Source organism: Podarcis gaigeae, assembly GCF_964106915.1.
Source record: "Podarcis gaigeae genome assembly, chromosome: 14".
NCBI classification, from domain to species: domain Eukaryota; kingdom Metazoa; phylum Chordata; class Lepidosauria; order Squamata; family Lacertidae; genus Podarcis; species Podarcis gaigeae.
In genome coordinates this window covers 6,299,528-6,315,998 of record NC_139690.1, presented here as the reverse complement: position 1 = coordinate 6,315,998, position 16,471 = coordinate 6,299,528, and the positions used below count along the sequence as shown (strand labels likewise).

The 16,471-nt window shown below is 42.8% G+C and overlaps 1 protein-coding gene across 24 annotated transcripts in view; it reads left to right on the top strand.

Moving 5' to 3' along the window:
- TCF12 (transcription factor 12) overlaps positions 1 to 16,471 on the top strand; it is a 137,777-nt gene that overhangs the window by 59,169 nt on the left and 62,137 nt on the right. For all 24 annotated transcript variants that reach the window (XM_083712605.1, XM_083712599.1, XM_083712616.1 and 21 more), the window contains one exon: positions 13,107 to 13,171. In XM_083712605.1, the coding sequence (XP_083568731.1) occupies positions 13,107 to 13,171 (65 nt within the window). The remainder of the gene's footprint in view (positions 1 to 13,106; positions 13,172 to 16,471) is intronic.

Sequence of the window (16,471 nt, the reverse complement as noted above, 5' to 3'; positions counted from 1 at the left end):
TGTATTCTTTTTCGGGACCTGCTTAAAATGTTTTTGTTAAGGCAAGTCTCTCCAGACATGTAGAAGCTACATGTGTTTTCTCTCTCTTTAGATATTGTAAATATTTTGCAATGGCAATGTGCTGCAGCTCCCAAGGCGCATCGGAAGATGGCTGACAATAACATCTCTCCGACCCACACGAGGTAATTAGGAGGCTGTGATGGGAGTAAATAGCCTCCCTACCCCCCCCAAGGCTGTGGAGGGGGGCTGCCTTTGCCTGCTGTGCCCTACACCACCCCCAAATTTGCGGGGATGGGGGCACTAGGCAGAAAACCCTCCTGTGGATCTCGGCGCTCCTGGACGCTGTCTCTGATCCGCGCCTCTAGCTGCAATAACTTCAAAAGAAACAATTAGGAGGAAGCGAATGCACATATTTCAAGGAAGGAGGGGGAGTAAAGACTGCTAACTGAAGAGATCTCTGATAAACAAGACGGGTCGGAGGAACAAGAATAAATCATGAGAAGATCACCAAGGCTCGGTATGGCAAAGGGACTGGATGGGGGAGGGGGGGAAACTTTCCTTTCTTTCCTCTATGTGATTAAACAAGAATCCCCCCCCCCCCACAAGTCAGAAGTACTGTTTTAAGGACTTAAACTGTGGATTTATGTCTGTGTGGAGATAATTTTCTAACCAAAGCATGTTTCAAGAAGATCATGGAAAGTATAAGAGCTTTGGAATGAGCAGTTAAAATACTGTTGCCATGTTGGCAAGTTCTGTCAGAGGACTTAAGTGTGGGAGGAGGAACAGAGCTGTTTTTATATTATGGGTGAGACTCCTCAGAGGGATTTAAGAGCGACAGATCTGCAAGATTAATGATGGAAAGAGCGATGTTATTTATGAAAGCGATAATATATGGAAACCATCTTGATATGAGGATTGGACGAACGGAAAAATTCACACAGGATTATAATTGGTGTTTATCTGTTTAAGGAGATTATCAGAAGAGATCATAAATAAAAAAATAAAAAAATATACGAACAAGATGAGATGTGGATACTGGATAGAATTATGAACATTATTTGGACTGATTTGGATATTAACGCAGTAGCAAGAAGATGATCGGAATCCCCCATCGGAACTTGAAATATGGGTCCCCTCAACAAAAATTTAAAATTCGGCTTTGTAATTCGTAATTTATGTGATGTGATTTGATTTGATTTGATTAATAAAAATTGACTAATAAAAATTATTATTTTTTTAAAAAAGGCAATGTGCTGCAGCCCCCAGCCTCTCAGATGTCTTTTTGTATGGATTTGCTCATAGAAAAAAATGCTGTGCTGACCTGGTACAGACTACGTCACTTCTTACATTTTAGTTCTGTAGGCAAAAACAGGAGAAATACACCATTTGCAATTTCTGTTTATTGTTAAAATTCAATGAAAATTTACTTTAAAAAAAATATAAAGACTAAAACTATGTTATACTAAAGGCCCATTGGTGTTGTGGCAAGTTAAGAGTACTGGAGATCTTTGAGATGTCAAAGCAATAATTGAAATAAGTTACAGTAAATTATTTGTTACCTTCTATAGAAGCAGCAGGCATGAATGCAGTGTGGAGATGCAGAACATGACACTGACATAAAACTTCTTTGACATATATTTTTCTGTGCATTGGAAATAAGACTGGATTAATTCAAGTAATGTGTGGAAGTATTCAGAGTTTATAATCTTAGTAACCTCACGACACTTGATATAGCTAAGTATGGTCCTAGGATTTCATGGATATAATATTTAGGAGATAATAATTTGTTAGGGGAAGTTTTGGTGGTTAGTAAGAGGTGTCTAGTGCAAAGTTGGAAAGATCAATCCAGCACTCAAACAGTGGGCTAGCATCTGGGGAGAAACTTAATTGTATAATTGTAAAACAAAGGTGGACACTTGCCATTCTATCTGGATGAAATATGTAATATGTTCCCATTCTGCTGCCTCTTGATGCCATATATGTGTTGGTCAAAAAAGGAAAACAATATAAACCTTCTGGGGATATAAAAGGATAAAAGAGCAATTGTCCAGCGAGTATAAGTACTCACACTCTATAGGCTGGCTGCCAGATTTTAACTTTTTATTCCCTGTCCCGCTCTGCTCTTTTGCTCTAGGAATGATTGGTCTGAATGCAAGATGCCACACAGTGGCAGTATGGGGCTACACTGACGAGTGGGAAAAGCTTTAATCAATTATCTTTGTATATAATAATAAAAAATTGCATAGGTACTACACTAGAAAAGTTGTCAAAATAAATATTTTGCAGTAGTCTAAGGGGAGGTGTATTCACACATTAAAATTTGCCCCTTTAGCTCCACTAGCCTAGTATTTTTTAATGGCTTCTTTGTGTGAAAATGGAATTGTATGTGGGTTTTGCTGCAAAATGAATGATTTTGTCACTGATCTTGGACTGAGCAAAATATCCTCCAAGGCAGAAGTTTTCAGCTTCAAGTCGCTTTAGTCTCCACTCCGTACAGGTTCAACTCCGTGACTGTACTTCAAACTGCGCTCTTATTAATATGCACAACCTAAAATGCTTTCAATAGAACGTTATTAGAATGCTAGTTTGCATCCTTCAGTGAATGAAATGATGTGTGATTATGAAGTCATCAGGCATGGACCAGTAAGACTCGAGAGAGCCTCCCCCCTCTGAGGTCCTTAGGGTGCCATTGATTGGTGACCATGTGTTTGTGCCCGATAGACTGTGAAATGGTGTGTTGCTACACGGCTGTGTTGCACCTGCGCCCCACCAAGGTGATTGATTGGTTTGGTCATGTGGAATGTTCCCATCTGGTCTGCAGTAATGTGTTCTCCCCCACCCCCAGCAAATAGCAAGCGCTGCCTTAATAACTATAGCAAGTAGTCGCAAAAGGCTAAGGAAGATGTTCCTTTTTAAAATAGACTAGGATTTCAGGCCATACTCTCTCCCATTTCTGTGGTATGCATTTTGGGTTTTGGGTTTTAAAGAAACCAACGACAGTATGCACACACACACTTTAGAAGGCTGAGCAATCATTTGTAAATAATAGTTGATATCAAAAATAATTTAAGGGATCAACATCAGAGGTCTAACCCCCATTTTCACAGAACACTTCTACTGTCTGATTAATTTATTATCCTTAAAACCTCACTTTTTTTAATTGGTTGTTTTATTTATCGTTAACGATTTTGAAATCTAAATAGCAAAAAAAAATATTATGTGGTTGTCTCAGTTTTCTCTCTCTCAAAGATTCATTTATAATATTGGGCAGTCTTGTTTGCTATTTCTTAATCTCAGTTTTTTCATAATTGATCTATTCATTCCATCTAATGACTAATTACATATCAGACCACTTCATCAGCAGTATTCATCACTGTAGAATGTAATAATGACATTTCAACAAAGGAAAAATAAATATGCAAATAAGAACTCATTAACATTTGCACGAGCTGTTTGAATAATCACATTGCTTACAAGACTGTAATTAACCGAAATTGATGCTGTGTTCAGGATTTGATGGTGTGTTTTCTCAGCATTTTATTGTTACTACTCTGGGGGCTGGAATGAAGTTCTGCTCTTCTTTGAGCCTCATTTCTGACTTGATATGATGGGTTGTGCCAGGTACCAGAGACTTTGGGGAGTTTTTAATTCACCTATGACCTACCCTCAATGCATATGAAGATATTTGATTTAAATGGCCTTATTTCTAATGAAGCACTGTTAGACTTCTGTAATTATGCAACAACTATGGGGAAGAAAGAACCATGAGAATTAGAAAGTGCTCATTTTTAACAACATTGTTACACATACCACATTATATTTATTTAGGAGTATTATTTGCATGCAGTATATTATGCAAATACAGATTTGTTCAACAAAATGATTTTGTGTCGGGAGGTTTGAGTTTAGTGTAATTGAAAATCAGTTGCTTAGGAAAATTATAAAATATATAGTCATTTCACAGCAGTTTCACTTCTTCTGTTCTTCATTTTTGTGCTGTGTTCATGGCTTTCGCCATAGCTATTGTTTGTGTCAGGTTTTTTTGGATGACTGCAAATGCTGATTATAACAAGTTTAAGGAATTTTCTTTGTTGAATATGTACCCATGCCATATGGTTTAACACAGAACATTAGCTTGACAGGGATAATACATTGTAGTATATGGAGACAATTTTGCCTGCAGCTTAACTATTATTCTTTCTGGTTGGGGGCCACAAGTACAGAATTCAGTTAACATGCAGATGAATTTGCTTGACAAGAGTTGCACTTCTAATTTTTGCCATGTAATTGGAGCACACCCTCCTGTTTTAAGGTAGCACCAATAGTAAACATTGCATTCACTGAGAGGAAGAAATATACCTATCTAATAGTGGATCAGATCAAATAAAATGCCAACCCTTTACCTATGTGTTTTCCACCTTGCTTCACATTCTCAAATTTCTCTCCTTATTTCTGATTTAGTGACAAGCCTTAGTTTGATGCAGTTGAACTGGACAGACTGTGTCATGCAAGCCATAGTTTGCCAACTAATTATAGCTTACAGTCTGGTTTGCTGGCAATGGTACTCACAAACCATAATTTGACCAGTTCAGATGTAAGAAGTTAGAGCACTTGAAGGCAGAGGGCAGTCCATCCACACAACTTGTCACTATAGACCAGAGCTTTCCAAACTTTACATGTTGCTGACACACTGCGACACAGTAATTCAGTTTTACTAGCAAACTAACCCCTTATAAAAGCGTGGGGAGCGTTTGGACGACACACCTAGACACTGCAGCCAACACGCTAACGTGTTGTGATACACAGTTTGGAAAGCTCTGCTATAGACTATGATTGGTTTTTTGTCTGAACTGCCCAGTAAATAAGGTAAAGCTTCTGTATATCCCATATACACCCTTCTAAACTTCAGTTTCTATAAATTTTAAAGCTATCCATTTCATTCAACCTAAGTAGTGAAATCCTTATATTTTAGTAGGTGACATGCATCAGTAAAGCCTTATATCTGAATTAGTCTTATTTTAATCCAAACTCAAGTTCAAGATTAAGCAGGTTCCTGGAGATTTTGAAACATTGTGCGCAAGCACTATTGGTGAGCACCCACCATTTTTTTCATGAAGGCTTCCACGGAAATCTTGCTGAAGGAATGGAGATAGTATTCCAGGGAGATAGTATTCCAGGGAGATTTTGCTGTATGTATGGAAGTTAGACTAGTTTTAGCCTTTCATCAATCACTCCTAAAAACATTGGCATTTAAGAATACTGTTACTAGTTATTCCCAGTTCAACAGTCATGTGTATTCATTTATCATTGCAAACAGACTAGTTAATGCTGCATGTAAAATCCAGTAGCAAAGGGTTAGTTAGTGCCTGCTTCACCAAACAAGGCTAGATGCCAGGGCTGTCTTACCCATAGAGGCTAGTGGAACAGGGCGCCAAGTTCTGGAGGGCGCCGGGGAAGAGGTGGAGGCTGGATGCAGCACCTCCCGGCATCAGCTCGCCACCCTCGCCTGCCTCCGCCATGCCGCCTACGCCAAAGCAGCACCAAGCCTCTGTCTGCCGTGACCATCACAGCATAAAGCAGCCAGCTGAGCCGGGAGGCACCACAGCCAGCCTCCGCCTCTTCCCTGCCAGAGGAACCATCCTCTAGCCCCTGCCCGCCTCCTCCAGCCCTGCTGGCAGTGCCGTCTTCCCTAAAAAAAAAAAGGGACAACTCTGGGGAAGGGGGGGGGCGGAGGGAACTTTGTACCATGGCGCCATATATGCTTAAGATGGCCCTGCTAGGTGCTGCTTATGGTTTTTAAAATTACTTGAATCAGGTTGTGGACCAGAGCTAGGGGTGCTGAATTAGTCCAATTCTCTTTTAAAGTCATCTAAGCCATTAGTTGTCTCTGCCTCCTGTGGACGTGAGTTCCATAGTTTAACCATGCACTACATGAAGAAGTACTTGAACAATATTGGCCCAGAGTAGTATGATGTTTGAAGCTGAGTGTCCTTTACAAGCTTTTCAGAATTAAGGATGTAAAGGAGATAATGATGATAATGTTTCTACCTTTGCACTGAGCTCTTTCCCCACCCCCAAATACCGTACTTGGGAACATGCCCTGCTGTGGGCCAGGCAGGAGGAAAAGGTGGTGATGATGCCCCTGAAATGCTCCCCCTGCCCCCAAACACCTCAACAACAAGCAGGAAAAAAGATGATCGTTAGTATTGTCATCAGCATGCCTATGCACTAGACTGCACCCACAACTCTGAAACAATCCCTGCTGCAGGGTATGCAGCAGAAATGAGAAATGAGAAAATGGTTCCCATATGCAGCATCCCACCTCACATCCCACCCTCATATTCAACTGTGGTTTTTCCCAAACAGCTGCATGCTCCATGTACAGGCAGGCATCAAAACAAATATAACAAGAATTGCTCCTCCCCTCCACCCTAGTTTTCAAAAAATTATCTCAGGGGTCAGCAAACTTTTTGGGCGGGGGGCCGGTCCACTGTCCCTCAGACCATGTGGGGGGTGGGGCGGACTATATATATATATATATTTTAAAAATGAATGAATTCCAATGCCCCACAAATAACCCAGAGATGCATTTTAAATAAAAGCACACATTCTACTCATGTAAAAACACACTGATTCCCGGACCATCCACGGGCCGGATATAGAAGGCAATTGGGCCGGCTCTGGCTCCCGGGCCTTAGTTTGGCTACCCATGAATTATCTCAAGCAGCTGTCTGCTGCCTGTTCCACGTGGATGGCAGGCAACAAAACAAACAGGGCAATAAACAGGTGGCTCCAATGACTTGAAAATAAGACAAAAACAGTTAAAGTAAACTAAAGTGAAGTATGAAACAGTAACTCTTTAGGACACCAGTGGTTTCTACTGTCCAAATAATTCGCTTGTCAACCACATCTGTGATTTCATTTATTGGCTACAAACACTGACAGGCAGGAGCAGCTAAGCCAGTTCATTTTGGTTAGAAGGGCACCTATATATTTTGTTTCGTAGCCTTTTTTCTAGGAGGGCTAGAAGCTTCATTTTCTTTCAAAATGGAAGCTCAGAGACTGGGACCCCCACCTGAAGGCACCAGAGAAAATCTTCGCGGACTATGGTTGGCAACCCCTGAAATAAATGTTACAATGATAAGAGGGGAAAGCTCAAAAATGGCCTAATAACTGAAAAACAGATTGGGAAGAAATGCAGTCAGCTCACAGATGCTCCACAAGAAAACTAAAACTAAATTCACTATGTAAATTATTCATGGCAAATTATTTGCTTGGCTCTTCTAGACATTTAGAAGAAATGGAATTGTGGACCTCTGAACTTTCAAGCAAAGTAGAACACTAGTTATCTCTTTTGTAAAATCATCACATACAAAAGTAACCAACACACAACTAAAAGGTCAGCAAAAGGAGGGTATTCAAGTAACAATATGCTTACAACCATAATTATTTTTATTAAGCTGTGAAAAATAATTATACCTTAGTTAACATTCTGCATGTATTTAGTAACTGCTTATAAATTGCAGCAATCCAGGAACATGACCACCTGGGAAGAGAACGTAATTAAAATGATAATAGGCCCAATGAGAAGAGAGGGTATTTGCTCATCTTTGGCCCAGGGGAAGAGTACCAGTTAACAAATGCCTCAAAATGTAAACAGCACAACAAATCTTTTGAAATATTCATCCTGTTGGGAAGAAGCAGTTATGTTAAGGTGCAACATTAAGCAGAAATAAAAGCAAGGGAACATGCAATCCTACATGCCTTTTTATAGTCCGATCCTTTACTGACAGTGAGTTTTGTTTGATTAGCATTTTCTGCACACTGGCTAGAAAAAAAATAGGCTGCTCAAATCTTATTGGAAAATGAAAACTATTTCAAATATTCAGGTTGCACATGGTCCCTGTCCAGTGTGCAATCCTCCATCCCCTCCATCTTAGCTCAAGCAAGCCATTATACTTTAGGATCTCATGCATTTTGGGGGAAAGTATGTGGTTTTCCTCTGCTTCTAGATGCTTATTGGTGTGTATGTGAAGTGGAATATGTTTAGGAGAAGACAATGAACAAAATAAAAGCACTGCTAGATCAAAGCAAACGCCATCCATTGTGGCCAACCAGATATATATGGATGCTCACATATACGGTATTATAAAATCAACATACTGTAGTATTATTTTTTCATATTGTTTCAGTAAATGAAATCACCATATATTGCATGTAAAGTGCTCAAACATTGCTTTGCTTTGTTCTGGAAGCTGTAAGACTCCAAGTAATTTGGATGTTTAATGTTATATTCTGTATTTGCTTTGCAATCAGTAGTTGAATTCTTGAAGAGTTGTGAAGTATTTTAATTCCCTCCTTTTTTTAAGGAAGGGCCCAGAAAATCCAAAGATGTAGTGTGCTGAATTTCCAAGACTTGCATTTCTTTAAAATGACAGGAGTGCACATTCAAAACAAAAACAGTGTTTTGCCTCCTGATGTTACACTTTTATTCTCTGCCTCTTACAGCAACTTTGAGCTAACATTTACACATCACCCTGCAGTCCACACCATTTCATTCAAAATGTGGTAGGGTGAATGCATTCATAAATGATCTGGGGTTGAGCAGTGAGAGAGTCAGATTTTCAGGTGACACGAAACTGTTTATGATGGTGAAAATCTAAGTAGGGTGTTTCCTTATATTCTTATGCCATATGTTGTGTTATAATGGTGAAATGCTAAATCAGAGGTTTTTGTATCAATGTAGTATGTATTCAGCATCAGAGGTTTTTGTATCAATGTAGTATGTATTCAGGGACGCAGGTGGCGCTGTGGGTTAAAGCCTCAGCACCTAGGACTTGCCGATCGAAAGGTCGGCGGTTCGAATCCCTGCGGCGGGGTGCGCTCCCGCTGCTCGGTCCCAGCGCCTGCCAACCTAGCAGTTCGAAAGCACCTCCGGGTACAAGTAGATAAATAGGGACCGCTTACCAGCGGGAAGGTAAACGGCGTTTCCGTGTGCGGCTCTGGCTCGCCAGAGCAGCGATGTCACGCTGGCCACGTGACCCGGAAGTGTCTCCGGACAGCGCTGGCCCCTGGCCTCTTGAGTGAGATGGGCGCACAACCCCAGAGTCTGTCAAGACTGGCCCATACGGGCAGGGGTACCTTTACCTTTACCTTTAGTATGTATTCATCATAGTAGGAATGGGGATCCCTCCCCCCCTTTTTTATGCTTTTTTGAGGGTTGCATTTATTCTTGTCCAACCCTTTAGGGTTGTATGATAGCAGTAGAGATGACAAAAAATGGGATGTGGTCATCCCACACACATACAAACACAGATAACTCCCTCTTCAGAATGGAGAGGGGTTTGCTGAAGTTCCATTCTCCACAATCCTTCCTGCTGATACAGTTCCAACAAAGCTGACTTTCCTTGCCTTTGTCAATGGGGAAGCCACTGGCAGCAGTCAGTTCTCCTCTTCTTCACAGAAGGAGCAGGCAGGTTTACTAAGGGATGGCAGTGATTGCAAGTATAGTGGTACCTCGGGTTAAGAACTTAATTTGTTCTGGACCTGAAACCGTTCTTAACCTGAAGCACCACTTTAGCTTATGGGGCCTTCTGCTACCGCTGCACCGCCGGAGCACAATTTCTTAACCTGAGGTAATATTTCTGGGTAAATGGAGTCTGTAACCTGAAGCATATGTAACCTGAAGCGTATGTAACCCGAGGTACCACTGTATTCAAGAAAGATCAAAGTGTTCGGCTGTCTACTTCCGCATCAGTGCTCCAAGCAGCTTGGATGTTTTCCATGTGCAGGCAGAAATCACCAAGCATTGTGTTAAGATCAGAGCAGATGAGAGAGAACGAGAGATCACCACTGCCATCCAATGCCTCCTGAAGTGTAGAGAAGCAGGGTTTTCTCCCAGCACTGACAGTGCTGACCCTGCTGGACTCTGTGCAGGTGCCATTTTTATCTTTTTTCAGTGGATATGTTGCCACTGTTGCTGCCGCCGCTACTGATATATGCAGGAGGGGACTGGCAAACCAGTTTAAATGATTAAGTAGACATAGTTAATTCACACTTTAGTTGCATATTTGATTTTGTAATGGCGTTATGGGAAGGGTGTGTATTTAATATTTCTCTCTTGGAAGAATGAGAGGGTTGGAGTGGAAGGAATATATTGGAGCAGCCTTCCCCGCCCCACCACTTGTTTGCCAGTACTCAATGGCAGCCTGTTGCTCAGTGGAAGTTGAGGGCAGAAGGTTTTCCCAGTGTACTCTTTGTTTTATCCCCAGCTGATCCCACTTCATGAGACTACCTGGTTTCATGGCAGTGGCACCTGCCCTTCTTTGTATTAATGCAATGGAGATGTAAGCAGCATTGTTGTGACAGGACACACTCTTCTCTTGAGATGCTTCCTGTGAGCATGGGGTGTGGGTTTGAAATGCTGCATGCTCAGCAGGAGCAGGAGGTCTTGGGTTGCCATGAAACCCTGCCTGATCTTGTAGAGTGGATCAGGACCAAGAAATCCTGGGTTCAAATTCCCCCTTAGCCACAAAGTTCACTAGGTGATCTTGGCTCAGTCACTATTTCTCAGCCTCACAGGAGCTCTTTGGAGAAGAAGCTAGATAAACCTGAGTTCAAGTTCAAGAGCAATTCCTCCGCAAGGAAAGGTTACAGCTTTTGAACATTTTAGTTTAGAGCAAAGGCAAATAAGAGGATACACAATTCTATGTGTGTAAAACTGCATGTTGCAGGGAAAGTGGATAGGAAAAGGTTTGCCCCAATCCCATAATATGGGGCCACCCAGTGCAGATGAACGTTGGAAATTTCCAGCAAAATCAAGTACTTCTTCACACAGCACATAGTTTGTTCCCACAAGAGGTAATGGTGGTCACCAACTTGGATGGCTCCAAAAGAGGTTTACACAAACTCATAGAGTCTACTAACCATGACTACTAACCTACTAAGTATGCCTCAGTATAGCAGTTGCTTGAATTGCAGGTGGGAAAAGTGCTGTGGCCTTCAGGTCCTGTTTGTGGGTTTCCCATAGGCCACCATGAGAACAAGATGCTAACCTAGATGGGTCTTTGGCTTCCCACATTCTTTTATTAATAACGCACCCACCTTCATTAAAAAAACACAAAAGATTCCATACAATATGGGGGGAGGGGAAAACAAAAATACAGAAAAGCTCACAACCAACATATTTCTCATTGTTAAAAATGGAAACAAGATTTGAACAAGATCAAAACAACCAGTACTTGTTATCAGTTCTTCAAACGTTGCTTACAAATCTCAAGAGCCTGGAATATAACATTGGCGGTCAGCTGCATGGAATTGCATATCCGTGACCAGGAAGGCCATATGCTGCTCTAAAGATCTTTCTGGGAAGGGAGCAATTAGAGAACAAATAAATATTTTGACCCTATAAAAATTACAAAATAGTAACTTGTATAATGCAGTTTCTAACTCCTACCTTTTACATGGGCATACACGCTTCACATATGGCATGCCGTTAAATCTTACTTCAAAAATAGCTGGCAAGAAAATGCTGCAGGAAATTAATGCAAATGGTTTCCTATACTTTAGGAAAAGTAACAACTTCAAGTAATTAACAGTCACCTTGTGGATTCACAGCACCCCCTGATATGATGATGGTGGTGGTTGTTGCTGTTGTTATTCTGTACACTGTTTACTTGCTAAAATGGCTTCTATGTATTGAAGAACATGCCTGTTATAGAGCAGGGATGGATATTCTATGACCCTCCAGTTGTTGAATGGACTCCAAACTCCTAACAACCACAGCCAGCATTGGGAGTTGTAGTCCAACAAAATCTAGAAGGCTCCACATTCTTAATTCCTGTTACAGAGCTCTGATGTCAAATTACATTGATCTGTTAAGAGAAACCAGATGTTTGCATTATTGCACTGAAAATAAAAGAGGGTACTGACATACCACACATACAAAATTTGTTTAACTGGAAATTCTTCTAACCACTCCTAAGAGTTTTCACACACTAGCAAATTAGAAATACACTCTTCTAAGAGAAAAAACTGCAGACAATATGTTCCACCCCAAAGCCAGACCTTGCTTTCTACTGAAATAGAAGTATATTCTATCCTAAGAGCTGTTGATGTCACATGTTTGGGCTGAATCATCTCAGATCTAGAATTTAGCCATGCAGTGCTGGTTTTGCAATGAGGTTATGGGTCTAGTTGTTCTGGCCCTTGGAGTTACCTATTTCAGAGTGAATCTATATTGCCTGGGAGCTCAAAGGCCCAACGACAGCAGTCTGTAAATAAAGGAAGTGACTATTTAATATATGTTTGGGAAGGTGTTCTCCCACAAAGTTGTAGAGATGTAGATTTCAGCTTGTCCTCTGCCGCAGCAATTTTTCAGTGCTTGTAATTTAGTCTAGTGCAAATATTTTGTTTATAAACCCTGCCTGGAATATTGCATACTTTAGTCAAAGCTGTTTATCATTTGGCATAGGGCTTCTTATTTACAGGAAAGAAAATGCTGAGTGCAGTTAACATGAACAGCATGATTCATACTGCTTCAAACAATTTTGCAAGCTAGGTATTTTATTTGCTTGGTCTCTTGACAGTTGCTGGGGGCAAATTGCTTGAGCAAGAAATTGGTAACTTTCTTTTGCTTTTTTAACAGTAATGTGTCCGTTTTTCAAGTAAGCGATAGTGAAATATGTGTCAGTCTTATTAACCTCCCAAGAAACTCCAATTCTGTGTTACAAGAGGGATGGATTATCTAGGTCTCAACCCCTGCATGCCTTGCAGTCTTAAGCAGCAATTTGTAAATAACATTTTTTTCAATATCAAACAGCAAAAATAATTTCATACTTGGAAGGCATCAAAAGCTAGCATTTTTCATTACAGGTTTAGCAAGTGTATCAAATGTATTTTTTTCAAGTTCCTCATTTTAAGCCAAAGTGTGTAAATTAATAATTGTAGTTTTTGCTTCTGATAAAAAAAAATCAACCTTTTTAAGTATCAAACATTTGTACTTGTTTTCTTTTATGTACCCTTTATGCTGTATTGATGTGTTGTTAAATCACTACTTATGAGGTTCTCTGCATGTACGTAGTTCATTTTTATTTTTAATTTTATAGGAAAGACATCAGAAAGAACTCAATTTCCATTGTTTGGTCGAGAACCAGGACTCTCAGGCTGTCAGGTAAATGTTTTAGTTTTAAAACATTTCAGCAGCTTATTAGAACTAATGCTGTTAGTGTTTCTGGGCATGCAGAGGTGATGCAGATAGATGGCTTGTGATTGTATAGGATCTGGATATGTATGTTTGAAGTTTTCTGCTCTGCAATTCTCCCATTTTATCAATATATCAATATATTGCTATATCAATATATTTATCAATATCATGCTCCACCTGCAGGTCCTGATTTTCTAACCATGGTTAGGAGATTGGGGACATGCTATAAAGTCTCTTGTTGTATCTCTTTCTTGCCATGGTTTGCTATAACCACGGTGTCAGTGATGTAACCATGATGTGTATCAGTTCTAAGTAGCAATGGAGGCTTGGCCCTTAGGACACATCTGGCACTGCCCTGCCAACCTCAGTCTGCCCTGAGCCAATCCTCACCTGCCCGCCTTTACAACCAATGAGGGGTGGCTCTGCCTGCCATTTGCTCTGGCTCACTTCCTGTTGGTTTTCCAGTCTTCTGCTACACTCCTCCCCTTCTGTGAAGCTACAGTCCTCCCCCTCTATCTTGTTATCTTTTTGTGCAATAGCTTTTGTAATATGTGTGCAGTCATCTGTATTTTTGAATTTTAATATTGACTGAAAGCTACCTTGTGAGGGTAGTCACACTAGAAGGCAGCTTATAAATCTGTTAAAGAAATATTTTATTACTATAATTATTAGAGTTTATTTCTACAATTTAATATTATGGTTCAGGCAATCTGCAAGTTGTCTTGCTCTCCAATTCCATGACTGCTAGGTTTGCCTCAGAACATAAGGTTAAAAGCTTTGTTAAATGCTTCCAAAGTTTGCTTTGCAATGCTTCTGTCAACAAATGATCTGTGTTGCACATTTCAGACACTCTCAGTTTGCAAGGCAATAGTAAGTGGCACTTCCTGAGACCTTTTGTTGTACATTGCCAAGGATCTGGAGTGAGCATGTGCAAAAAGGCATGCCTGAAAGATCCTTTTACAAAATCCAAAACAGATTTGCACCACTGAAATTTCTCAGATCTGTATGTAGCAACAATATGCTTTCTGCATAAGTCCACTTACATCAATAGACAAATACATGATGCTTAGCACCAAACAGCAAAGGGAAGCGAATATCTATCTACAGTGGTGCCTCGCAAGACGAAATTAATTCGTTCCGCAAGTCTTTTCGTCTTGCGAGTTTTTCGTCTTGCGAAGCACGGTTTCCCATAGGAATGCATTAAAAATCAATTAATGCGTTCCTATGGAAACCGCCTTCAGACCAGGTCTGGGGACAGTCTGTCCCCCGACCTCTTCTGAAGGCCGGTGGGGGGCGAAAGTCTTTGCTCCCCCCCCCGCCTGCCTTCCCGGGACAGCGGAGACTTCTCCACTGTCCCGGGGCGGTCTTAAAATGCTGGCGGGCGGCAGCGAACCCTTCGCTGCCGTCCCCCAGCATTTTAAAAGCCCCTGGGACAGCGGAGACTTCCCGGGGCGATTTTAAAATGCTGGCGGGCAGCAGCGCTGCCGCCCGCCAGCATTTTAAGATCACCCCAGACAGCGGAGAAGTCCTCCGCTATCCCGGGGTTTTTTAAATGCTGGTGGGCGGCAGCGAAGGCTTCGCGGGCAGCAGCGCTGCCGCCCGCCAGCATTTTAAGATCACCCCAGACAGCGGAGACTTCTCCGCTCCTGGGGCGATTTTAAAATGCTGGTGGGCGGCAGCGAAGGCTTCGCGGGCAGCAGCGCTCCCGCCCGCCAGCATTTTAAAATCGCCCCAGGAGCGGAGAAGTCTCCGCTGTCTGGGGTGATCTTAAAATGCTGGCGGGCGGCAGCGCTGCTGCCCGCGAAGCCTTCGCTGCCGCCCACCAGCATTTTAAAAACCCCGGGACAGCGGAGGACTTCTCCGCTGTCTGGGGTGATCTTAAAATGCTGGCGGGCGGCAGCGCTGCTGCCCGCCAGCATTTTAAAATCGCCCCGGGACAGTGGAGGAATTATCCGCTGTCCCGGGGCGATTTAAAAGCCCCCGGGAAGGCAGGCAAGGGGGACAAAGACTTTTGCCCCCCGCCCGCCTTCAGAAGAGGTCCTGGACCTCTTCTGAAGGCCGGTGGGGGGCGAAAGTCTTTGCTCCCCCCCCCCGCCGCCTGCCTTCAAAAGCCATCCGGGATAGCGGGAAGCGCTTCCCTGCTATCCCGGACTGCTTTTAAAATGCTGGCGGTGGGGAGCAAAGCCTTTCGGCCCCCGCCGGCCTTCCTGGACCTCTTCTGAAGGCCGGAGGGGGGGGAAAGGCTTTGCTCCCCACCGCTAGCATTTAAAAGAGGTCCCCGGAGATTTCCCTATGGGCTTTCTTCTTGCGAAGCAAGCCCATAGGGAAATTCGTTTTGCGAAGCGCCTCCAAAACGGAAAACCCTTTCGTCTAGCGGGTTTTTCGTCTTGCGAGGCGTTCGTCTTGCGGGGCACCACTGTAAATCAGTAAGACTGAACAGTCCCTGAAATGAGGGGCTCAAAGTTTTTCCCCACACCCCCTGAGACAGATAGGGGAGACAGGGAGTGCATTTAAAAGGGCAGCAGGCAGCTACAGCTCTTCCTCTTCCTCACCCTTTGTTCTAACAGCACAGTATTCAAATGAATTGAAAAATTAAGAGCAGTTTTTACTTTGGAGTCGTGCAGGGCGGCTTTTCTAGCACCAAACCCTCAGTGCCAGCCAGATTATCCACACTGTGGCTGGAGAAACAGCATTTCACTCAGGCAGCAGCAAACTTACTCGGGAGTCAGGTAGGGAAGCATTCTCACTTGTACAGCAGCACCAGCAATTTGAATCCTGGGGTGCCTGTCAGTGTCTGTTAGCCTCCTGCGGTAGCCCAGGCTTCTGGTTTCCTGTCAGGTGCAAGTCCCATCTTTGCCACCCTGTGCTCACTCATGCTTTCCCCCTCCACCATACGAGTGAGCAAGGGCCACCTTCTCCCACTCGCCATCCCTCCCCTCCCCGTGCACCTGGCCACCTGTTCCTCACCTCTCCATTGCATGCCTCAGCCCAACAGATAGCCCAGAACCAGCACAGGTTGATGCTGGGGGTGGCTGAGACCTGGAGTGCCACGTCAAAGCCCAGTGCCATCCCTGTGCCAGCTGCTGCCACTGCTACCAAGGAGTAAGTGGTGGCCCAGCAGCTGCAGCAGCGGACATTTCATGTTTGTTTCATGTGAGGTGGTGCTTCGTATGCTGCCCATCTCGCCCTCACTCTCCGCTGCCGCCCCAAACCAAGACAGAGCACCCAGCGCAACATTAGGCTCCAAGCCTCCTCTGCCCTCCACAG